We start from the raw sequence: 24,472 nt of genomic DNA, 5'->3' as shown, positions 1-24,472 counted from the left end.
CGGTTGGGTTTTCAAAACTGTGGTGACTTTGTTGCTTGTAAGCCAGGTAGTGTTTTAAATTTATAGTTATAGTAATTTAACTCAGGTAGTAATGCTGCTTTATCACTCTCTCCTGGATAATTGCTTGTATCATAGTACATAGTAGTAGTAATTATCAGGTGGATTCTTTTCAGAAGCTAAGTAGTATATAAAAAGCAGATGAAGAAAACATACCAGCCATCTAGAAGGCTGTGAGTTGCATTCTAACACTTATTTTCTCAGACTCAGTTTCCACAAACATACCATACTATGGTCATAAATGAAAAGCAAATATAGTTAATTTGGAAGTTTTCCATTTCTAAGTAGAAAACATTACCCAATCTCAAAAATGAGTGAAATAATACAAACTGTTTGCCCTTAATGCAATTACAATATAGCTACTTTACATGGTCTCTTAGGCCTAAAATATTTTTTAAGTTTGAGCTGGGAGCTTTCGCAGAACTCAGTAGAGAATTCAAGAAAATGAAAGCAGAAAATAATGGTTTTGTGAGTACTAGGTGAAAACTTGAAATACCTGTCAATATTTAAATTGATCTTTCATTTAATAGATTTAACAGTACCTTTTGTTTTGGTTCTGTTAGGCAAGTTTAGCAAGTATAGATGCTGAGCTTCAGAAACTTAAGGAAATGACCAACCACCAGAAAAAGCGAGCAGCGGAGATGATGGCATCTTTACTGAAAGACCTGGCAGAAATAGGGATTGCTGTAGGAAACAACGACGTAAAGGTAACTGTAATTACCAAATATTAAGCATGATAATCTTTACACAATTCATACTTTCATTTTTCACAGAGTTCTTTTCATACCCATTATCTCCTCCTCACAACAGCCATTTGTAGTAGATGGTATTAACTTAATTTTAAATAGCCGAGGAACAAGGGGGAGAATAAGGGGTGCTTGGGGAGACATGCTCGGTAAGTAGCATTTATTTGGACCCCATGTTTGTTTTTTTCCTCTTTGTAAAGGTTTTGTGCTTAGAAGTTATGTTAATAGATTACCACACAGGAGGTATGTAATTGAAACAACAGTGAAAATTAGCTCAAGGAGTAAACTGTGAATTAATTTGATTGCTTTAAATATTTAAAAAGATGAAAGGTGAGCACTGCTAATTAATGCTCGCTCTCTTTATTTTGAAAAATTTCAAACATATAACAGTAAAGAGAATAATATGAACCTTAGAGTTAATCAGTAATCAAAATTTTGCCACACTTATTTTTTCTTTTCTAATAATCTTTTTCAGGGTGCTAATACTGGTTATATTAGCACTAGCTTGTGGTAAAAAAAAAAATTTGTGACCTGGTAGATTTTAAAACTTAGACCAAAAAACCAAAGACTCTTAACTGCAAAAACATACACATAACGTGAAAGATTTGTATGTTGTAGTAGGTATTTGTTTAGACTTCCTTTTTTGATTAAAGTCTAGTTATAGTAACAAAGTAAAGTCTAGTTATAGTAACAAACCCAAACTTAAACTTGGGTTTATAGTGAGAACCAACTAAGCAGCCGTTTAACAAGAGTTGGAAATGAAATAAAAGTTTTCGCTGTGGAGCACACGTTCCTTCTGTTAGATGTTATTCAGAGCTACTGTTTGTTGATGGAGGCAGGCCTTCGTTCTCGTCATCATGTCATTTTTTTAATGCTGGCTCACCTCATCGAAACAGAGCAAAGTGTTGTTATTAAATGCTGGATGACGTGGCTTGCTCTTTCTTCCCCATCAGTCTGAACATCCTGTCCTGTCCTGTTTATGGTGAAGCAATGTGAGATTGATCGAGCTCTGTGGGAATCTTCTGGGATGAAAAAGTAGATTTCCTTCATATTACTGAACACTAGAAAGGTGTTGTTCAAAATTTGCTTTGTAGATTTGTGACTTGTTTTTAGAAAAATCCTTCCATTTCATGTTCAAATAATCTTAATTTAAGTGAAAAAGTGGTAAAGATAGAGAAAATAAAGAGTAAGACTGGCTTATGTCTAGTGGCAGAGTGATAATAGTACAGATACCCTGACACCTAAACTGCTTCTTTCACTAAACCATTACAGTATTTTGAAAACAAGTCAGCCTTGCAAATAGGTTCTTTAAAAAAAAAAACAAAAACCAGGATCCTCGATATTTTTGTGTTTTGCATGTAGTTCTTGTCCTGTTAATAAACATCAGTAAGTGCTGCTTGAGCTCTACTTGTTTTGTGTTTTTTACATTATGGTTCACTAGATCATATGTTAAGACTATGTTAGCTTTGTAAGAAACTCCCAAACTCTCTTCCAAACTGGCTTATATAGCATTTTTTGTTCCATCCAGCAGTGAATAAAAGTTCTGTTAATTCACATCCTTACCAGTATTTGAGGTCATCAGTTTTTTTAGTTTGAGCCATTCGAACAGATATGTGATATTATCTCGTTGTGCGGGTTTTTTGTTTTAATTTATTTTTTATTTTTGGCTGCCTTGTGTCTTTGTTGCTGCACGTGGGCTTTTCACTAGTTGCGGCGAGCGGGGGCTACTCTTGGTTGCGGTTCCCGGGCTTCTCATTGGGTGGCTTCTCTTGCTGCAGAGCACGGGCTCTAGGCGCGTGGGCTTCAGTAGTTGTGGCACTCAGGCTCAGTAGTTGTGGCTCGCAGGCTCTAGAGTGTAGGCTCAGTAGTTGTGGTGCATGGGCTTAGTTCTTCCACGGCATGTGGGATCTTCCCCGACCAGGGCTCGAACCTGTGTCCCCTGCACTGGCAGGCGGATTCTTAACCACTGCACCACCAGGGAAGTCCTCATTGTTGTTTTAATTTGCATTTGGTTGTTGGTTTTCTTACCTTCAGTTTTAAGAGTTCTCCTTGTATGTTTTGGATAATAGTCCTTCATCAGGTATGTGTTTTGCAAATATTTCTTCCAGTCTGGCTTATCTTTTCATTTTTTTAAGTGTCTTTTGTAGAGCAGAAGTTTTTAATTTTAACAAAGTCCAACTTACCAATTTTTTTCTTTCGTGGATTGTGGTTTTGGTGTTATGTCTAAAAACTCATCTCCAAGCCCATGGTCACCTAGATTTTCTCCTGTGTTATCTTCCAGAAGTTTTTTAGTTTTGTATTTACATTTAGGTTTATGATCCATTTGGAGTTAATTTTTCTGAAATTAAATTTTTCTGTATTTACATGTGGATGACTAGTTTTTCCAGCACAGTTTATTGAATTGAATTCCCTTTGTCAGAGATTAATTGACTGTATTTGTGTATGTCTATTCCTAGGCTTTCCATTCATTTCTAATGACCTATTTTTCTGTTCTTTTTTCAATACCACATCATCTTGATTACTAGCTTTATAGTAAGTCTTGAAGTTGGGTGGCATCAGTCCTCCAGCTCTGTTGTTCTTTAATATTATGTTGGCTATTCAGGGTCTTACCATTTAAACTTTAGAATCACTTTGTCAATATCTACAAAATAACTTGGAGGGGCTTTGATTAAGATTATATTATATCTATAGGTCAAGTTGGGAAAGACTGACATCTCATTATTGAGTCTTCTATCCATGAATATGGACCGTCTCCCATTTATGTAGTCCTTCTTTGATTTCTTTTGTCATCTGGATCTTACACATACTATGTTACATTTAAACAACCGTGTCATCTGCAGACAAAGACAGGTTTATTTCTTCCTTCTCAAGCTCCTTATTTTTTTCCTCTCTTTTTTTTAATTGAAGTATAGTTGATTTACAATGCTGTGTTAATTTCTGCTGTACACCAAAGTGATTCACTTATATACACACACACACACACATTCTTTTTCATATTCTTTTCCATTATGGTTTATGACAGGATATTGAATATACATCCCTGTGCTACAGTAGGATCTTGTTTTTCCGTTCTACATATAATGGTTTGCATCTGCTAATCCCAAACTCCCACTCCTCTCCCCTCCTGCGCCTTGGCAACCACAAGGGGATGCCTAAGAGTGGGATTGCTGGATCATATGGCAACTCTGTTTTTAATTTTTTGAGAAACTGCCATACTGTTTTCCATAGTGGCTGCAGCCATTTCCATTCCCACCAGCAGTGGAGGAGGGTTCCTTTTCTCCACACCCTCTCCAGCATCTGTTATTTGTAGACTTTAATGATGGCCATTCTGACCGGTGCGAGGTGGTACCTCATTGTAGTTTGGATTTGCATTTCTCTGATAATTCATGATGTTGAGCATCTTTTCATGTGTTTTTTGGCCATCTGTATGTCTTCTTTGGAGAAATGTCTGTTTAGGTCTTCTGCCCATTTTTTGATTGGGTTGTTTGTTTTTTTGATATTGAGTTGTGTGAGCTGTTTTGTATATCTGGGAAATTAAGCCCTTGTCAGTCACATCACTTGGAAATATTTTCTCCCAGTCCGTAGGTTGTCTTTTCATTTTGTTTATGGTTTCCTTTGCTGTGCAAAAGCTTTTAAGTTTGATTAGGTCTCATTTGTTTATTTTTGCTTTTATTTCTATTGCCTTGGGAGATTGACCTAAGAAAACATTGGTACGATTTATGTCAGAGAATGTTTTGCCTATGTTCTCTTCTAGGAGGTTTATAGTGTCATGTCTTATGTTTAAGTCTTTAAGCCACTTTGAGTTTATTTTTGTGTATGATGTGAGGGAGTATTCTAACTTCATTGATTTACATGTGGCTGTCTAACTTTCCCAGCACCACTTGCTGAAGAGACTGTCTTTTTCCCATTGTATATTCTTGCCTCATGTGTCAAAGCTGTGTGATTGACCATAGTTGTGTGGGTTTATTTCTGGGCTCTCTGTTCTTTTCCATTGCTCCATATGTCTGTTTCTGTGCCAGTATCATGCTGTTTTGATTACTGTACTTTGTATTGTCTGAAGTCTGGGAAGGTTATGCCTCCTGCCTTTTTCTTTTTCCTCAGGATTGCTTTGGCAGTTAAGTCTTTTACCTGCTTGGTCAGGTTTATTCCTAAGTATTTTAATTTTTTGGTGCAATTTTAAAAGATACTGGTTTTTTTACATTCCCTTTCTGGTGTTTTATTGTTAGTCTAAAGAAATGCAACCAATTTCTATATGTTTATCTTGTATCCAACTACCTTGCTGAATTCCATTTATCAATTCTAGTAGTTTTTGTGTGGAGTCTTGAGGGTTTTCTGTATATAGTGTATATCATGTCGTCTACATATAATGACAGTTTTACCTCTTCCCTTCCAGTCTGGATACCTTTTACTTCTTTTTCTTGTCTGATTGCTCTGGCTAGAACTTCCAATACTGTGTTGAATAGAATTGGTGAGAGTGTCTTGTCTTGCTCCAGATTTTAGCAGGAAGGTCAAAAAGCTCTTATTTTTTTGCCGTGCTGTGCAGCTTGCAGGACCTTAGTTCCCTGAACAGGGCTTGAACCCATGCCTCAGCAGTGAAAGTGCTGAGTCTTAACCACTGGACCACCAGGGAATTCCCCTGAGCTCCTTATTTTTGACACTGAGTATTATACTGGAATTTTGTAATGAAAGTTACTAAGGAATGTACACTGACCACAGTTCCTCCTTGGAGAACTTAAAAGTCATCATTTCCCTGCCACCTAAACATCATTATTTGTTAAGTTTTGAACTGGACATATACATGATTAACAGTGAATTTACTGTAGCGGGCCTTTGAGGAGGAAATCCAAAAATTGAAAGAGGCAGGGTTCATTAGTGTTGTTTGTTTGTTTTTACGCTTACATCCATCTTCCTTGTAGGCATGTATTAACTTTAAGTTTTAGAAAGTAAGGAAGGCAAAAATCAAGCTCTGCTTTACTCACCCTTTATTAAAAACAATATTTAATAAAAAATTCCAGACTTCCTACAAATGTTGAGTAGTATTAAAATATTTAATTTTGTTTTAAGATTTTAGAGTCTAATTGGGTAAACACTAACTAGACATTTCTGTCTTTCATTTCTGTTTCCCTTTTTCTCACAGCAGCCTGAGGGAACTGGCATGATAGATGAAGAGTTCACTGTCGCAAGGCTCTACATTAGCAAAATGAAGTCAGAAGTGAAAACCATGGTGAAGCGCTGCAGACAGCTAGAAAGCACACAGACTGAGAGCAGCAGAAAAGTGGAAGAAAATGAGAAGGAGTTGGCGGCGTGCCAGCTTCGCATCTCCCAGGTACGCGCCGCAGAGCAGGGTCCTCATTCCTGAACAGCCGCGTGTAAAGTTTATCTATTGTAAACATGTTACTAAAAATGACCTTCCGTAGGTTATTTTGAGTAACAACATTAAGAGGTTAATTCAATTAGTTTTTCTTACTCTAGCTGCAGTAAAATAACATGCATGATTTAAGTGGGTCATATTTGGTAACGTGTATGTTACGTATGGGAATTTACTAGAGAGCTGTGACTGATGTGACTATTGAAGAATCTAGAAGGATTCTAGGGTGAATAAAAATGCGGGGCTGATTTTGTGGCTTTGGCAACTAAATGGGTGAGACCATTCACCAAGGTAGGAATTGTAGCAGGAGGGATGAGGGTAATAATGTTAGTTGGAGGTAACAGTAAGAATATTATCTCATATGTCAGCCTTTAGTGCCTTATTTTATAAGTGTTAAAAACTTGTACACATGACCATTTCATTGATTAAATTCTTTATCATTGTAAATCTTGCCCCTGAACATTTTAGGTTTAAATATCTTATTCTGTAAATGTATTATATGTTTAGACAATGTTGATAAAACTTGCTTACTTTCAAATATTCTGGACAACAAAGTATGTGTCAGAGATTTTATTCCACCTCATAGCAGTATATTTTTCCCAAAAGCATGAAGCCAAAATCAGATCATTGACTGAATACCTTCAAAATGTGGAGCAAAAGAAAAGGCAGCTGGAGGAGTCTGTGGATTCCCTCAGTGAAGAACTAGTCCAGCTTCGAGCACAAGGTACTCACTTCCGGTTATTTATGAGTCATATCTCTGTTGTAAGTTATTACCTACTTTAGTATAATTGTAGTCAACATTCACACTGATAGAGATTAGTAGGAATACAGGTAACTTGGAATAGTAAACAAATAACACATTTTAATGTGGCTTTGAAACATATTTTTGAAATCGTGTTTGAATATTCAAGTGGCCAGTCTAGGAATTTCCCACAAAGTTATAAAGTGGGTGTGTGTGTGTGTGTGTGTGTGTGTGTGTGTGTGTCAGGCAAAGAAAGTAAAAGGAAACACAAAGAATATAAAGTTACAAGTCAGTATGTCTTGAGCATAGAGAGCAAGATTTACCGTTTGGCATTTGGATAATTTAAAGTCGAGTACTGTTAAGGAACATAGCCTCATAAAACCCATTTGCCCCTTGGTTTATATCAAGAACTCTAAGGCCCATTTCCTCTCTTCTGTTTTCTCTCCCCACCCAAACAGAGAAGGTGCATGAAATGGAAAAGGAGCATTTGAATAAAGTTCAGACTGCAAATGAAGTCAAGGCAAGTTCGACGTAGCATTGGATCCTCACAGTTTTCATTCATCCTTGTTAATCTTGAGTAATCTGACGTAATATCTTTCCCCCAATGATTTTAGCAAGCCGTTGAACAGCAGATCCAAAGCCACAGAGAAACACATCAAAAACAGATCAGTAGTTTGAGAGATGAAGTCGAGGCAAAAGAAAAACTTATCACTGATCTTCAAGAGTAAGTATGCTTTCCTCTGAGATGGCAGAAACTACTGGTGGACAGTATATCCTTATTAGAAACCTGCATTTTTCTTTGAAACAATTTTTGACTTGAAAATGAAGAATCTTTTCATTTATGAGTGGAACTTCTAAGTTCCATAGGAAATTTTGGAAAAATGTCTTAGGTCTTTTGATGAAATATTCAGTAAAAAGTAAAGAATTCCCAACTTCAGCCATTATTACAAATAGATACTACTGTCTCCTCCGAATCATTTCCTTAACTTTTAAAAAATATTCTTAACTGAGAAAAACTTTATTGGAAATTGTGGATTTTAGAAGTGTGTGTTTTAATAGGAGTTATCGTCTCCATTTTTCTGGGACACATTTTCCTACTTCCAGAACCATATGCGTATAGCACAGAATTTATAGAAATTTGAGATCTGTGACCAAATCATGATTTGAGTAGGAACCAGAGGAGAGTAACAAAAAACGATGGCAAAGTTTGGGACATGGGGCTTATTGTTAATGGATTTAGGGATAAGAATTCAGGGAGATGAAAGATACAAAATCAAGTTATGGTTTCAAACCAAAGTATAAAAAGTACTGTGGGCTGAACGTAGCCCAGTCCTCTTTGCTGCTGGGGGTCACATCCTAACAGAGGAGGCCTGCCATGTTTGAATGGTGAGACTGTGGAATTGGAGAGTTGGAAAGCTTTAATGGGAACATCTAGAAGATGGGGATGTTGATGCTGCGAGGTTTTTACTTTGTCAGCCAGAACCAGAAGATGGCATTAGAGCAAGGGCGCCTGAGAGCGGAGCACGAGAAGCTGAAAGCTACGGAGCAGGACAAAAGCAGAAAGCTACGTGAACTTACGTGAGTAGAGCCTTGGTTCAAGTATAAAAGTGAAAGCTAGATGCGAGAGTTACTGGCAGTACTCTCAGAAATATCCAGTGGATAAAGTTTTCACTTCGTGTAGGCTAAAGGGTGTTTTCCTTAAACCCTCTGAGTTGGTTTGATTTATATCTAAAAACTTGCAATACTTTCTTGTACTTTAGTGAAAGCCAGGTCTTAATATTTCACTGGCAATCACCTAAAACGTGACATTTGGTAATTTAGAAGATTTCAGGATCTGCCACAAAAACGGAATTTTTGTCAGATTTGATCTTGCATAAATAAAAGACCATTATTGTTTTAGCCTTGCCTTTTGAACAGAGGTTTTTGCCATTTATTATTTTTTTTATTTACTGACTAAAAGTATAGTCAACACACAGTTTTCTATGATCTGAGCAGGTAGAAAACTCACGATTATAACTTTCACATACCTTGAATTTATCAGAGACAATTTATAAAGGAACAGTTGGTTAGGATGGGCACACCCACAGGACCAGCTCAGAGTTGATTTTTTTTTTTTTTTTTTTGCGGTACGCGGGCCTCTCACTGCCGTGGCCTCTCCCATTGCGGAGCACAGGCTCCGGACGCGCAGGCCCAGCGGCCATGGCTCACGGGCCCAGCCGCTCCACGGCATGTGGGATCTTCCCGGACTGGGGCACGAACCCGCGTCCCCTGCATCGGCAGGTGGACTCTCAACCACTGCGCCACCAGGGAAGCCCCTCAGAGTTGATTTTTTAACAATTCTGCTGAATCTCAGCCATAATTTTGTTTAGAGTAACGTTAACTTAAAATGCATAAAATGTTTTAGTCTGCAATAATTTATAATCTCCGTAATTTTCAGTTAATCAGAATTATTTTGGATAAAGATCAGTATGCTATATGATAATGCATATTCTTAAAATATAAAAAGAACCTCTCCTTATTACTTGAATTCTGCCATGTTTTCTTTCATCGCTTCCATTGCTATATTAGGACAGTTTTTTTCTAATAAATCATAGATTTAGAAAATGACAAGGCATATAGAAATTTCTTTGAAAGACACAACATTGGTAAGCTGTTTTTTAAAACTATGATGATCTTTTTTTTTTTCTATGATAATCTTTTACTTATTTGTAAGCATTGATCCTGTCAGATAAAAACATTTGATTCAATATTTCTGCTAAATATAGAATTTACGGACTCAAAGTTGAAAATGTATTTGTATATTCTTCCACTGTTTAGGGTTATGCAAGATAGACGAGAACAAGCGAGACAAGACCTGAAGGGTTTGGAGGAGACGGTGGTAAGTAAAACTTGGATATAAATAGGATTGGGGAATATTTAATGGGTTCTTCCCCTAGTTACTCAGTTTGAAGACCTACTTCTAAAAATACTGCTTTCTTAATTCAAGGCGAAGGAACTTCAGACTTTACACAACCTGCGGAAGCTCTTTGTTCAGGACCTGGCCACCAGGGTTAAAAAGGTAATAAAATAATACTGGGTCGGTGTTACTGTGTTTACTGTGTCTAATTGCATTCTGAGTGGAGTAGCCTCACACTGTCATAAGAGTGGGGAGGTAAGCGTTGCCCTTACTTGGTCTCATAGCACTTGCCCGTCTTCTCTAGAGCGCCGAGGTTGATTCGGACGACACCGGAGGCAGTGCTGCTCAGAAGCAAAAAATCTCCTTTCTCGAGAATAATCTTGAACAACTCACCAAAGTCCACAAACAGGTAACAAGGAGAATGTTTTGTGTTCGCTGCAATAAAATCTGAGGAGTGGCATGTATCTGAGTCTTCAGAGTCCTAAGGATTTTCATACCCTGAGCCATTCCATTATTTTATCACGCAAATGTAGAAACAAACAACTAGCAGTTTTTATGGGAGTTAATATTCCTAACAGCCTTTAGCAAGAGGTCAATGAAAACGTGTTGTTTTCTTTGTAGGGTTTCAGGTCTGTTAGTTTTCTTAATTTATTCATGGTCATTTTTAAATCTCTGGAAGACAAGTCTTTGAGTTAAAATACCCCCCCCCTTTTTTTTTGATCTTTATACATTTAATGCCCCAGAGTCTGACATACTACAATAATGAGGGAGTTCATATTTTTTTTTTAAGTAATGCTTACTGTGGGGTTTTTTGCTTATTTTTTATTAAGGCTTGATATGTGATTCAGTTACTTACTTCTTAAGTTTCTTGGCATACTTTATTGTATGTCTTTGTTACTAGAAACCTGATGTTTGCAGTAGAGTGAGGTTAAGGGAATTTTAGCCTTTCTTGCTTGCAGTGCTTATTAAGGGACTTGCCAAGTTTATGTGTAATTGTGGATCTTGCTGTATCTAAAAAGGTATTTGTTTCCACCAGATTAGTATCTTAATGAAGAGACCTAACACAGTGTTGTAGCATATTGTCATAGGGAAAAAGAACAGTCTCCCCAATCCCCCAGTATTGAATGAAGTTATATTTTGGGGAGAAACATATGTGAGGATGATATTTATGGGTATATGTATTCTTTGTTGCTGTCTAAATTATTTAAATTAGCTAAGTGAGAAAAACCTTAGTATAAAATGTAGTTTTTCTTTCAAGAGAAATTATGAAATGTTTCTGTTTTTTCAAATCATTGTTAAAGTCAGAATCCTTATTTTTCCTATATACCTGTAGCTGGTACGTGATAACGCAGATCTTCGCTGTGAGCTTCCTAAGCTGGAAAAGCGACTCAGAGCTACAGCTGAGAGAGTGAAAGCTTTGGAGTCGGCACTGAAAGAGGCCAAAGAAAATGCATCTCGCGATCGCAAACGCTATCAGCAGGAAGTAGATCGTATAAAGGAAGCAGTCAGGTCAAAGAATATGGCCAGAAGAGGGCATTCTGCACAAATTGGTTAGTAGGACACAATAAAACCTTTAAACCAAAAAAAAAAAAAAAAACCTTTAAACCTTGCTTTGGTTTGAATATTTTTATTTACTTGAGAATGTAATCTGATTGATTTGTTATGTGATGTCACAGTGGTTTTTGTCTGTATTTTCTAATTTACCAGAGTGGCATTGTTGAGAATGCAGAGCATTGAGGAATAGCCACCTTAATTAACAGGACAAGGAGATAAATCAGAACTAGACAAGCAAGACTGGTCAGGTGTAGGAGCAGCTGTGTAGAGCGATGTTATGAAAGCAAGAAGAGACTTGCAAGAAAATGTCCTGCACGGTATTTCATGCTTTAATTGCTAGGCATTGATGCAGGAATAAGGTTTTTAAGAGGCTAAGGATTGTATAGGTCCTGGAGAAAAGGATGTAACTGAAAAAGAAAAAGAGAGATAGAGGGATTCACTGAGAAACAAGAAGGCAAAGAAAAACAAGACATTTGGGAATTTGTTGTAAATAAGAAAAGACACTTAACGAGTCATTGGGGTTGTGTATTATTTGTTCTGAAGTCAGTGTTTGTTTTTCATCCCAGCTAAACCTATTCGTCCTGGGCAACATCCGGCAGCTTCTCCGGCTCATCCCAGTGCAGTTCGTGGGGGAGGCGCACCTGTGCAGAACGGCCCGCCGGCGGCCGTGCGAGGCGGAGGAGGTGAGCAGGCGTGGCCTCACGCGGCGCCCTCGGGTCTGTGCTCTCTGGCTGGCTTCCGAGTCGCAGCTGTCCGTGGGGATGTTCAGCCGTTGGTGGCTAAGCAGTGTTTTGGATTCTCACAGTAGTGTTATGATTTCTTCATAATGTATGGGATTATAAAAGTAACTTAGCATGATTTCGTCTAGTTTTTTCATAGTTCAGATCATACTATATGTATATTCAAATTTGTGCTCTTACTGTTTTTAACGTAATATTGGGTCATTTTTCAAAGCTCTGGCTATTGTCTGATGAATATACCATGGTTTATAACTTTTACTGGACATTTAATTATGTCAGTTTTTCCATACTTGAAATTTTCCAAAATTGAAATTTCCATGTATGAAATCTGAAGTATGAAACATCTTTTTATACCTCCGCACTTTCAGATTATTTCCAGAAGATTCCCATAAGTGGAATTATGAGAAAATGAACATTTTTAAGACTCTTGACACATACTAACACACTGCTCTTCAGAAAGACTGCACCAAATTGTATTTAGCCAAGGACACTGCATTTTGTTGCATCTTTGCCAGTATTGAGTATTAATAGTTTTTAAGTTTCTAATTTAATAGGCTAAAATAAGCGTCTCATTGATTTATTAATGAATTTGGATTTTTTCGTATATTTATTGGCCCACTTATATACGTATGTTTTTTATGAATTATTTCTGTGTCCTTTCCCATTTACCTGTTGTGAGTGGTTTTTCTAACTGATTTATGAGTTCTTGTTTGTTTCTTTCTAAATACAAGTAATATCTGTTCCCTGTAGGGGGATGAGGAATTTTCACAAAGATAATTATCAAGAAGATAAATGTCATCCAGAGACACCACCCAATATATTGTATATATCCTTCTGGAGCTTTCTTTACATATTATAACTTTTAAATTAGAAAGTTTGAAGTGTCTAGTAAACATTCTAATATAACATAGTACCAACATACTACGCTATTCTATATATGTTACTTTGTAGCCAGCTTTTTTTAACTTGGCAGTATATTCTGAACATATTCTTATACAGCATGACTGATTATAGCTGCCTAATATTTTATCATATGACAGGAACTCAGATTAAATTCTTCAGCAAATCCCAAGTGTGTAGGTGGTTTGGAAACTAAAAGCAGTAGATAACTCTGAGATAGGGACTGGCTTTGTTTCTAACAGTACTAAAGTCAGTTTATTTTAATCCTGCTTTTTACTTTGTCACTTTTGCATAACATTGGCTCTCAGTTTGAGTGGAAAATTATGCAATATTCTGGAGGAATCATATTTCCATAAATTTAATATAGTTTTTTGTCCACACGGTAGAGGATTGATACAGTGAAAAGAGTACAGATATTGGAGTCCCATCTAAGTTTGCATCCTGATTTTTCTACTTTTATGAGCTTGAGCAAGTTACTTTTTAACAGTTAATTTGTCTCGTTTTGACTCCTTTTAAAATTCTTTAAAAATTCTTAAGTGTAAAAGTAAATTAAGGATTTATGACCTATTTAATGTATCTCTGAAATAAAACATTTTTCTACATACCACAATAACATTATCACACTTGACAAAACATTTCTAGTATTATACCAATCCATATTCAGATTTTTCTAATTATTTATTTGTGGTTAAGTCTTCTACAGCTGGTTTGTCTACACCAGGGAGTAACCCAGGACTGATGTTTACATGCGGTTATTCCCCTTAAGTCTCTTGTAATCTAGAGTAACACCCCCCCTTTTCTAATGACACTGACTTAACTGAATAGACTAGGCCAGTGTCCTTGAGCATATGCCTCCTCGGATGTGTTCGGTTGTTTCTGTGTGTAGTTGCCTTGTTCCTCTATTCCCTGTTTATTAGAAGCATTTATTGGATTCTTTCAAACATGTTTACAGACTACACCGTGGGTGATACGTGTTTAATATTGTGTCACATCAGCAGACATTACAGGAGTTTTCCTGCCAATTAAGAGATGGCCTCTGTTTTTCCCCCTTTGGATTAATAACTTGTTGAGCCCCTTTACTAATAAAATGAAAGTCATTCTTGAGAATTACGCAAGTTAAGATGTCATTACCTAGTACAGCACGGGTGCTGAGTAGATGTGAGCTGCCTTTTCTGGAAGTGGAGCTGGGCAGTTTTCAAAAGATAATTATAAATACAGGTAAAAGTTTATCCGTTTTGGATATTGTCCTCACATTAAAATTCACATGTGAACTTGGAACTCCTATCTCATTTGCAGAGAGGATAGTCCATGGCCTTTGTTAAATATAGCTAGGTTTTAGCTTGAAAGTAGAATGCTGATCGCAGTGTCACGACAGCACTTAAGCACATGAGGGAGATGGCTAACCTGGCTAACCCAGGTTTTCAAGACTTGAAGTAACTATAAAAGTATAACCACTTACAGGTTTGTTTCATTGCTGGTCCAAAGGATAATGGTTATTATTTTTTAAAGTCTCGCATCGATCATTCTTAACCCATGATTGAGGAGTATATGATCTACATAAGTGATAAATTGTTGAAAAAATTAGATACTTTGTAGAGATTTTTAAATTATTTTTTAATTATTAAGAAAAACATTTCAAAACACTGGGTTTATTTTGGGAAAAGATGGCAATGTATGAATGATACTGATACTTGCAGTACCCAGTTTTACATGGCTGGTTCTTCTAACTGTGTAATGCTTTGGACAGGTGGAGGTTTTCTAATAAACACGGAGGCAAATAGGCAGCTGAACACGGGATGCCTCTAGGTGACACCTGCTGCTGGGGTTGTTTATTTTATTTTATTGGCCACACCCGCTCGGCTTGCAGCTGCTTAGTTCCCAGACCAGGGATTGAACCCGGGGCACAGCAGTGAAAGCACCAAGTCCTAACCACTGGACCGCCAGGGAAGTCCCTGGGATTGTTTATTTCACTGTCACTTTCCCCACCACATGGACCTCTTGCTTATCCCTACCCGACCCCGTTTTGTTTCTTACAGCTACCATGTGTGTAACATTGCTAGTTAGTTAGTGGTCCTTGGCTTCGTGTCACTGCCACTGCCTACTGGCTGCCATTTTATTAATCATCTTTTTCTTTTTTAAAAAAATCTAACTTACACATCCGCTCACTCATAGCTCTTGCGGGGAGTAAAAACATGCAGGGTGACCTCCTTTCAATATTGTACTGTCCCTAAATGGCTCTGCTTAGGAGGCATATAAAAGGAAAAATTCAGTCATTTAATGTTGCCATCTTTTCAGTTTTGGGGAAAATGGTCAAAGCTGTTGGCTAAATGTTTTTAAACTCATTAGTATATTTTATTTAATTCTTTTCATGATTATCTCAAACACAAGTTTTGTATAAATAAAAATATTTTTCTCTGTGCTTTCTTCCATCTTCAGGTGTTAAAAGTAATTGAAGTATGAAGAGGACATTATATCAATGACTATAGCCTGTATCCCTTGGGAACTTTAGAATTATAACCTTTTTTTAGTGTATAAATTGTACCTGGCCTGTACAGCTGTTTCCTGCCCTCTCTTCTCGTAAACTCTGCTGCTTCCCAACACAACTAGAGTGCAATTTTGGTGTCTTAGAAGGGAAAAACGACAGTTTACAACTGTGGCCCTATTTATTACACAGTTTGTCTTTCATGTCTTAAATTTAGTCTTCACTGTGCCAACCTAACTGTGTCATACAGGACTGTGCTTTTTGTACTTGTTTTTTTGTGTTTATTTTTTAATCTCAGTTTAAGTTACCTAGCTGCTACTGCTTGTTGTTTTTCTTTTCTTATTAAAACAATATTTTAGGGGAAATGGAACCTTTAGATTAAATGTCTTAAATTTTACCACTTATAACACTACATGCCCACAAATTATATCAGGTCAGTACTGTACCTTAAAATCCCTTGAAATGACTTCGGAGTTAAAAATTATCTGTATCATCTCTGAAGTTTGCTTCTGAAAACTACTCTTTGAGCACTGAAACCTTTAAAACTGCCCAACTAGACATTTGAGACTGAGCAAGGCTACTTACTTATCTCATGAAACGACTGTTCTTGAATTATCCTGAATAGAAATACTTTACAATATCAGAAGCAAATCTTCTGCTTTTGTTTAAGAAGGAGAGTTTGGAAAAGGAATTTATTTCTGTTCTTCCCAGTGCTTTAATCCACATAGATTGATGGAATGGAAACACCCTGCTTTGTTTTGGTGAGCCCACTAATTAATAGAAGAATTGGATGGATAATGATTTGTCATCTTACTATAGTGAAGTGAACTAAGATATTATAGGATTAAACATAATTTTATATTGTTAGTACCGTATTGTTTGATCTAAATTTATAGCCTATGGAAATTGAGAAAAAATGTGGAAGGACAAGACAAATATATGGTAAATTTATAAATATATAGGTTAAATTTTGGTCTGAAATCCCTGAGGTTTTTTTACCTGGTACACTAAGTCATAACACTATAATTTATTTCTTGTTTAGTCTAGAAGTAGTAAATTATTTGCAAGTCACTAACAATCCTCAAATAAATTATTTTGTTGGCAGTAGCTGGTAATTTTGTTGTTAAGTGTACCTGTTCTTCTTCCTCAGATGATTAAACTAAGTCAGCAGTTTGTTTTAGAAGCTATAAAAGTTAACAGGGGAGGAGATTTGCTTCATCAGTTGGGGGTGGGTAACTGCAACTGTGTTAGCAGAAATTTGCAGAGAATGGGGATTTAAGGTTACTCAGAAGAGAAAGTTGGAAAGTTCTGTTAGGATCTGGGTGGCAGAATTAACTTTTCGAAAAAGTTTTATATACAGATATTTGTATTAAATTTGGAGCCGTAGTCAGAAGACTCAGATCATAATTGGCGTATTTTTCTATTTCCTTAACTGTTGCAATTTCCACTTTTATAATAGTTTTGATTTAAAAGATAAATTTATTTTTTTAACAGTCAAAAATCCTTGCTGTTACGATCTGCAACCTTACAAATGATTGTATTGTTTTTAGGAATGATCAAAAGAAACACTCCAGAAATTGAGATGAAACCTTGTAGAGCAGCAAGATCGAAGCAGGGCAGTTCACTGAGAGAAGTGCTGCCTCCTATTTGTGATGATAGTTTTCTAAATGGAGAGATGTTTGGCTGCATTCACATAGACATTTGTATTTTGTTTTCAAACGAAAGCTTGCTTTTTGGGCAATATTCTGAGATGAAGCAGAATTTTTTTTCTCTCTTTTGTCTGAATATGGTAGTTCCATTCTTATAAGATACATCATGGTATTGGTACTATGTAACAAACGATGAATTGTAACTAGCATGTGGTTCAGAGTATACAGTGCTAGGGTTTTTAAAATATCTTAATGGTTCTTTTCTATTTATAATTTCAAACTTTCACAAAATGTACAGAGAATTTCCTAAATTTGTTTTCACTGAACTGCTTTTGCTATGGTAGGTCATTAAACACAGCATTTACTCTTACAAATGAAAATTTCTGATCATTTGGAACATTGACACTTATTTCAATTTGCAGTGTCTTTTATTTTTGACTGACTATATTAATGTTCTTCTGAGTGGTATTGATAAATGGTTCAGAAGAGAAACTCAGTGAAATAAAAATATTTATTCATGGTGATCAATTAAATTATTTGCCTAATTTAAGAAAACTACTGTGCATAACTCTCAATTTGACAGGAGGTGATAGAAAAGAGTCTGAGTCCACCTGTGGAATGTGTTGGTTTCTTTTCAGTGCTTGACGATACATTCAAAGATAATTGGTTTGGGAAGGCGCCGTGTAATTATAGCTAACCTGCATGCTGTAAATGTCTTCTGTGTTCAAATAAAGAGGAAAACATTTTTTGGAATGTCATGACTTTCTTAAACTCAATTCAGTGACGTATTAGGTTGATTTTACATGACCAAGTGGCCTTCTTTCTTGACAGAACAGTGACTAATATGTCATTATATTCATGTGTACTTTGTCTCCTAATGTATTGCATACGCTTTGGACATCAAGTATTAAATATGTAGGCTGAAGAATTAAGAGCTAGAGATGAACCATCAGCCTCCCTTATGTTATTTTACATCAGTGTAGCCTGATACGTGATGAGGACACTTCACCGTGTTATTCTTCCCCCAAAACTATTAACCCCAGTCTGATCGTGAGAAAAACATCAAACTAACCAAATGGAGGGACATTCTACCAAATGCCTGACCAGTACTCTTCCGAAGTGTAAAGGTCGTGAAAAACCAGGAAGACAAGTCTGAGGAGACTTGGCAGCCCGACGCAGTGACGCAGGGCGGTGTCCTGGGTTGGACCCTGGAACAGTAGAAGGACATCGGGGAAAACTGGTGAAATCTGTTAGCAGTAGTGTGCCGGTTAATTTCCTAGTTCTGACAAAGGTGCAGTGGTGATGTGAGATGGTACATTAGGAGGGAGAGTATGAGGGTGACTCCCTGTATTACCTTTGCTACTTTTCTGTAAGTTAAAATCATTCTGAAATAAAAGGTTTATTTACTAATTTATAAGGCAGCAAGCCACAAAGAACAACAGAGGAGACCACAAGCAGGAAAGCAAAACTCAGCAGACACCTGACTCAACCAGCAGTGGGGAACGCCAGGGAGCAGCTCGGTATCCCCCCCAGAGCACCCCTAAATGGTCATGAATGTGACCTTCGTACCTCTGGAAGTCGGAGTGGAAGGAGGCTGAAATAGGACTAGTCGAAAGTCTATCTAGACCTTTCCGTTTGACCCGCAGATCCCTTCTTCAACGCTGCACAGCTTGCCAGCTGCCCCTCTCACATCCCAGGGTGAGCCTGTGTATTCTCTCGGAAGGGTAAAGCAGAGGGTCTCCAGATGCGAGTGCTGGTGGCAGCTGAGGGTGGGGTGACGTGCTGGAAACGAGGCGTGCGCCCGTTAGCAGTGTCTCCCCTCATTGCCACAGCTCCCCTTTGGCGCTGCTAGGGGTTGAATTGTGTACCCTCAAACTTCCTGTGTTAAAGTCTCAGTCCTCAAGAATGTGACCTTCCTTGGAGGTAGGGCCTTTTCGGGCGTAATCAAGTTAAAGGTCCTCAGGGTGGCTCTTGCCAATGTGACTTGTGACATAAAAGAGAAATTTGACAGGTGCATGGAGGGAGACACAGGGAGAAGATGGCCATCTACGAGCCATGGAGAGACGAACAGTCCTCCCTTCATAGCCCTCTGACGGAGCCAACCCTGCCAACACCCTGTTTTGGGGCTTGTAGCCTCCAGAACTGTGAGACCATCCATTTCTACTGCCTCGCCTAGTCTGTGGTGCTTGCGTTCATCAGCCCGAGCAGACCAGTGTGATTGCCGACACTGGCAGCGAGCTGGGCCCTCTAAGCATTCCTCCTTTCTTTCCTTCGGTTTGCGTCTTGTTAATACCATCCAGTTGTCAGTGGTGTGAAGGGGGCCGGTGAGGGGCACCAGGCGTACACGGTCCCTTAGTGAGCAAAGAGCCCGGGCCACATGGCCACCTCTCCAGCAGCAGGTGGCCTCCCTCTGGGAGCCTGCCCTTCAGCCTCAGAGAGGAGCTTCCTGCCCACCTGATCTATGGTGGTGGGCGGGGGAAGGGCAGCCTTGGCCCACTAGGATCCAGTGAGGTGTTTCCTCCCCACCACCAGTCCCAGCCAGGGTCTCGACCTGGGCTGCCCGCACCCCAGAGGGATGCTTCCCGCTCACCTAGTGATTGGACCAGCTCTAGCCTGGGAAACCTAGCAAGCTTCATCATCCATTGGGCGGCAGCCATGCCTTTGCAATGAGATCCGAACCCCAGACATGGGGCAGGAGCCCCTTCCAAGTCTGTTCCTTCCCTGGGTACTCTCCCTTAGCCCTAGACTATTCTTGAAAGTTCTCTGTACCCATTTCTAGTTCATCCCCTCGGACCTGGCCTGATACAGAGGGTAATATGAACGTTTGCAATCAGAATACTTAGAAGCCCAACCTTCTTCCATTGCTTGGTCACCTGAATGCTGGCAACCAGGCTTATGCTTTCCAGCCAGGAGATGAGAGGACTTCGGTGAAAAGTTTGACAACTGATACAAGGAGTACCCCAAGAAGCACAGTTTCAGAAATGCCACAGTCAACAGTCCTACTCCTGTGAACCAATTGCTTCCAGTCAGCTTCATCGTGTCCCCACCTTACATAGGTGCAGACAGCCAAGGATCACGAAGCATGTGAAGAAAGCCTTTACGATGACAGGATCAAAACAGAAAATAATTAATAATAATATGGAGGAAAGTGGAACTATGAAAGGGGAAGAAAACATTTTTAAAAACATACTAAATTTGGGGCTTCTCTGGTGGCGCAGTGGTTGGGAGTCCGCCTGCCGATGCAGGGGACGCGGGTTCATGCCCCGGTCTGGGAGGATCCCACATGCCGCGGAGCGGCTGGGCCCGTGAGCCGTGGCCGCTGGGCCTGCGCGTCCAGAGCCTGTGCTCCGCAGCGGGAGAGGCCACAGGAGTGAGAGGCCCGCTTACCGCAAAAAAAACATACTAAATTTAATACCTTTCACTTCCACCTTGAAGAGCATGGGTATTAAAGTGCTAATATAATTACCTTCCCTAGTATATCTTTTTTACTTTTTCTTATGTATAAAAAACAACTAAAAACATGCACGGTTTGTGAGGAAATGACAAATTTCAGAAAATTCAGAATCTGAATACACTCTATACATAGCTTCTAGATAAAGACACAAAATTACCAGATACTCAGAGGCCCCCTGGGCCCATTCTAGTGACTCCCCTTAAGGTTTAATATTGTTCTGGTATCTAACAAAAAGATCACTTTACCTGTATTTTATATAAATGTTATGACACAGTATAACCACTTTTGGATTGGGCTTTTTTATTCCTTATGTTGTCTGTGAATATACCTATATGCTTGCCTGTTGTGATCATGCATTGCCACTGTTGCATAGGATTCCATAGTGTAAACATTTAACAATTTATCCCAATGTGTATTACAATATGAGTGATTTTCAGTTTGTGTCTATTGAGAATAGCACTGGTATATAAATTCTAGAACTTGGGGAAAAAAAAAAACCTAATAGTAAGAGCCTCAAGATTTTGACATAGTGAAAAAAGAGTTTGTCTCCACTAAACAAAACAAAAAACCAAGGGGTCATAAGAAAGAAATACTGAGAAAACAAAAAAGTCTTGAAAATAGAAACAATAGGAAGGTTAGAAGATGAAGTTGAGAAAGTTGCCGACAAAGTCATACACACAAAAAAGTCAGAGGGCTTCCCTGGTGGTGCAGTGGTTAAGAATCCGCCTGCCAATGCAGGGGATACGGGTTTGAGCCCTGGTCCAGGAAGATCCAACATGCTGCGCAGCAGCTAAGCCCATGCACCACAACTACTGAGCCTGTGCTCTAGAGCCCACAAGCCACAACTACTGAGCCTGCACTCTAGAGCCCATGAGCCAGAACTACTGAGCCCGCGAGCCACAACTACTGAAGCCCGTGCACCGAGAGCCCATGCTCCGCAACAAGAGAAGCCACTGCAATGAGAAGCCCACGCACCACAACGAAGAGTAGCCCCCACTCGTCACAACTAGAGAAAGACCAAATGCAGCCAAAAATAATTAATTTAAAAAACAATAAAATAAATGGTCATTTTTTTAAAAAAGTTGGAAAATAGGAAAGAAATTAGAAGACCACAACACAAGGCTTCAGGTCTGAATAAGTTAAATAAGAAAATGTAACTGAAGGCCATCTGTTGCCAATGCCCAGAACAGTGGATAAAAATAGAACCACACTAAGGCACAGTACAAAGAAAACCATAAAAAAAAAAAACAAAAAAAAAAACATTTCGTACAAAGGTCTGAGAATCTGAATGTATCAAACAACACTGGAAATTAGAAGAAAATGGATCAGTACCCTCAAAATTCTGAGGGAAAGTGATCTCAAACCTCAGTTGGTATAAAGGTAGGTAAAATAAGGTTTTCAAACACACAAGTTCTCAAAAAATGTACTTCTTATGTATCATTTATTGGGAAGCTATTGCTCAACCAAGTGAGAAATTAAACTAAGAAAGAGGAAGATGTGGGACATACAAAAGAAGAGACCAACAAACGAAGGGAAGCACCAAGGTGACGGCGTCAAAAGCAACCTGTCCAGATGGGAGTCCATCAGTCAGAAGACTGCCAGAGATACGTTTCCAAGACAAATCAGAGTGATTGATGTGTGAAGATTTTGAGAAAAAAATTTATATAACTGAAGATGAGTTTAGGGTTGACTAAATGGTACATAAAACACTAAGGGAAAAAAGAATTACTGAGGGACTTCCCTGGTGGTGCAGTGGTTAAGAATCCGCCTGCCAGTGCAGGGGACACGGGTTCGAGCCCCGGTCCGGGAAGATCCCACATGCCGCGGAGCAACTAAGCCCGTGCGCCACAACTACTGAGCCCGCGTGCCACAACTACTGAAGCCCATGCGCCTAGAGCCTGTGCTCTGCAACAAGAGAAGCCACTGCCATGAGAAGCCCGCACACCGCAACGAAGAGCAGTCTCCACTCGCTGCAACTAGAGAAAGCCTGTGCGTAGCAACGAAGACCCAACGCAGCCATAAATAAATAAATAAATAAATTGATTTGTTTTTTAAAAAAAAGAATTACTTATTCAAAAAAGAATCCGGGGGTGGTGGTGCTGTGATGAATTGGGAGATTGGGATTGACATATATACACTAATATGTATAAAACAGATAACTAGTAAGAACCTGTTCTATAAAAAACTAAATAAAATTTAAATGATAAAGCAGAAAAAAAAAGACTCCTAAATATAACCCAAAAAAGTAGACTCACAGATATAGAGAACAAACTAGTGGTTACCATTGTGGGGGTGGGAGGCACAAACCATTGGGTATGAGATAGATTCACGGATGTGTTGTACAACATGGGGAATATAGCCAATATTTTGTAATAACTGTAAATGAGAAGTAACATTTAAAAATTGTATTAAAATTTTTTAAAATAAGTGCCAAAAAAAAGAATCCTAAGATAAGCAAGAGAGGAAAAGTCACCATAGTATATTACATGACTCAGCTGTGATTGGCACATTTCATCGTAGTAATGGAAACATGGATTGGTAACTAAACTTACAACATGACCTTATTGAGAGGAAGAGGGGTTGTGTCTATGTGTTGATGGTGGTGAAAGAGGGTTCAATCCTCATCTTCCACAGAATAAGACAACTGGCTCCACTTAACCATGACTAATCAATAAGTAGCAGAGATTTGGAGATGAAACAAAATGACAGTGGCTGCTTCTGGAGAGTGGGAAAGAGGTGAAGTGGGGCAGGGGACCGCTGTTTTGTTTGGGGTAGAAGGAACCACTGTTTTTGAAACAAGTTTTCTAGAGCGTGTTTGACTTTTCAGGGCTCAGTTTGTATCCTGTTGTAGGGTGGCTCTCCGAGGATGGCTTCAGAAGCATGTCCCCGGTTCTTGACCCAACCTAGAATTCAACTTGCCCATTTGCAGAAAAACACTTGAAAACCTCGAGGTGACCCTTAGGCCTTTTGTTCTGTAATTCTGAGATGCCAAGTAATCTGGTCTAGAGTTATAACATCTGGTGCTCGCTTCAGCAGTCCACATGCTAAAAATTAGAACAAAACAACAAAGATTAAGTAACATTGCCCCTGCACAAGGATAACACACAAATTCGTGGAGCTGTTGCCTACTTTTAATTAAATGTCCTCTGCGTTCAAAAATATATATATATGTAGATCACATCTGAAAGGTTTGTTTATTTTAAATTAAGTCTTCAGGGACTTCCGTGGTAGTGCAGTGGTTAAGACTCTGCGCCCCCAAGGCAGGGGGCCCAGGTTTGGTCCCTGGTTGGGGAACTAGATCTCACATGCATGCCGCAACTAAGAGTTTGCATGCTGCAAAAGAAAGAAAGAAATTAAGCCTTCATAATCACTGACTTTATGTGGAAACAAATCCACAGGTCTCTCAAGCTGAAGTAAGCAGTTCTCGAAAGTACTTTTCTTTTTTTTTTTTTTTGGCCGCACAGTGCTGCTTGCGGGATCTCAGTTCCCCGACCAGGGATTGAACCCGGGCCTCAGCAGTGAAAGCACTGAGTCCTAACCACTGGACCGCCAGGGAATTCCCAGAAAGTACTTCTTTCTTCATTAAATGAATGCTTCCAAATTTTGAAGATTTAGAAGAGAAGTGGATTTTTTTAAATTGTGCTAAAATGCACATAAAATAAAATTTACCATCTTAAGCTTTTTTAAGTGTGTTGGAAGAAAAGTGTTTGCTTTGGGGGTTTGTGTGTGTGTGTGTACACAGAAATTAGCTCAGGACTGGAAGTATTTGTGTCATGATCTACACCAAAATATTTATTTAATGTTCTTCAGTTCATATTAGCTTGATGGAATGATGTTATTAACATTATAAACTTTCAGATGTTTCCACTGTAGGTAAACTCAGA

General features: G+C 38.6%; 1 protein-coding gene and 1 pseudogene across 1 annotated transcript in view; both read left to right on the top strand.

Annotated features, from left to right (window-relative positions):
* The window catches only part of KIF5B (kinesin family member 5B), a 44,265-nt gene extending 26,373 nt beyond the window's left edge, over positions 1-17,892 (top strand). Inside the window, exons 15-26 of the mRNA XM_030832362.2 lie at positions 621-764; positions 5,941-6,129; positions 6,778-6,895; positions 7,372-7,433; positions 7,528-7,637; positions 8,390-8,491; positions 9,731-9,791; positions 9,900-9,971; positions 10,114-10,218; positions 11,143-11,359; positions 11,930-12,046; positions 15,440-17,892. Of these exons, the coding sequence (XP_030688222.1) occupies positions 621-764; positions 5,941-6,129; positions 6,778-6,895; positions 7,372-7,433; positions 7,528-7,637; positions 8,390-8,491; positions 9,731-9,791; positions 9,900-9,971; positions 10,114-10,218; positions 11,143-11,359; positions 11,930-12,046; positions 15,440-15,456 (1,314 nt within the window). The 3' untranslated portion in view covers positions 15,457-17,892. The remainder of the gene's footprint in view (positions 1-620; positions 765-5,940; positions 6,130-6,777; positions 6,896-7,371; positions 7,434-7,527; positions 7,638-8,389; positions 8,492-9,730; positions 9,792-9,899; positions 9,972-10,113; positions 10,219-11,142; positions 11,360-11,929; positions 12,047-15,439) is intronic.
* Positions 17,893-23,608: 5,716 nt separating this feature from the next.
* Positions 23,609-23,721, top strand: LOC115840050 (U6 spliceosomal RNA; annotated as a pseudogene).
* The last annotated feature ends 751 nt before the right edge of the window (positions 23,722-24,472 follow it).

This window comes from Globicephala melas, chromosome 2 (genome assembly GCF_963455315.2).
Source record: "Globicephala melas chromosome 2, mGloMel1.2, whole genome shotgun sequence".
NCBI classification, from domain to species: Eukaryota; Metazoa; Chordata; class Mammalia; order Artiodactyla; family Delphinidae; genus Globicephala; species Globicephala melas.
This window is presented reverse-complemented; position numbering and strand designations above follow the sequence as displayed.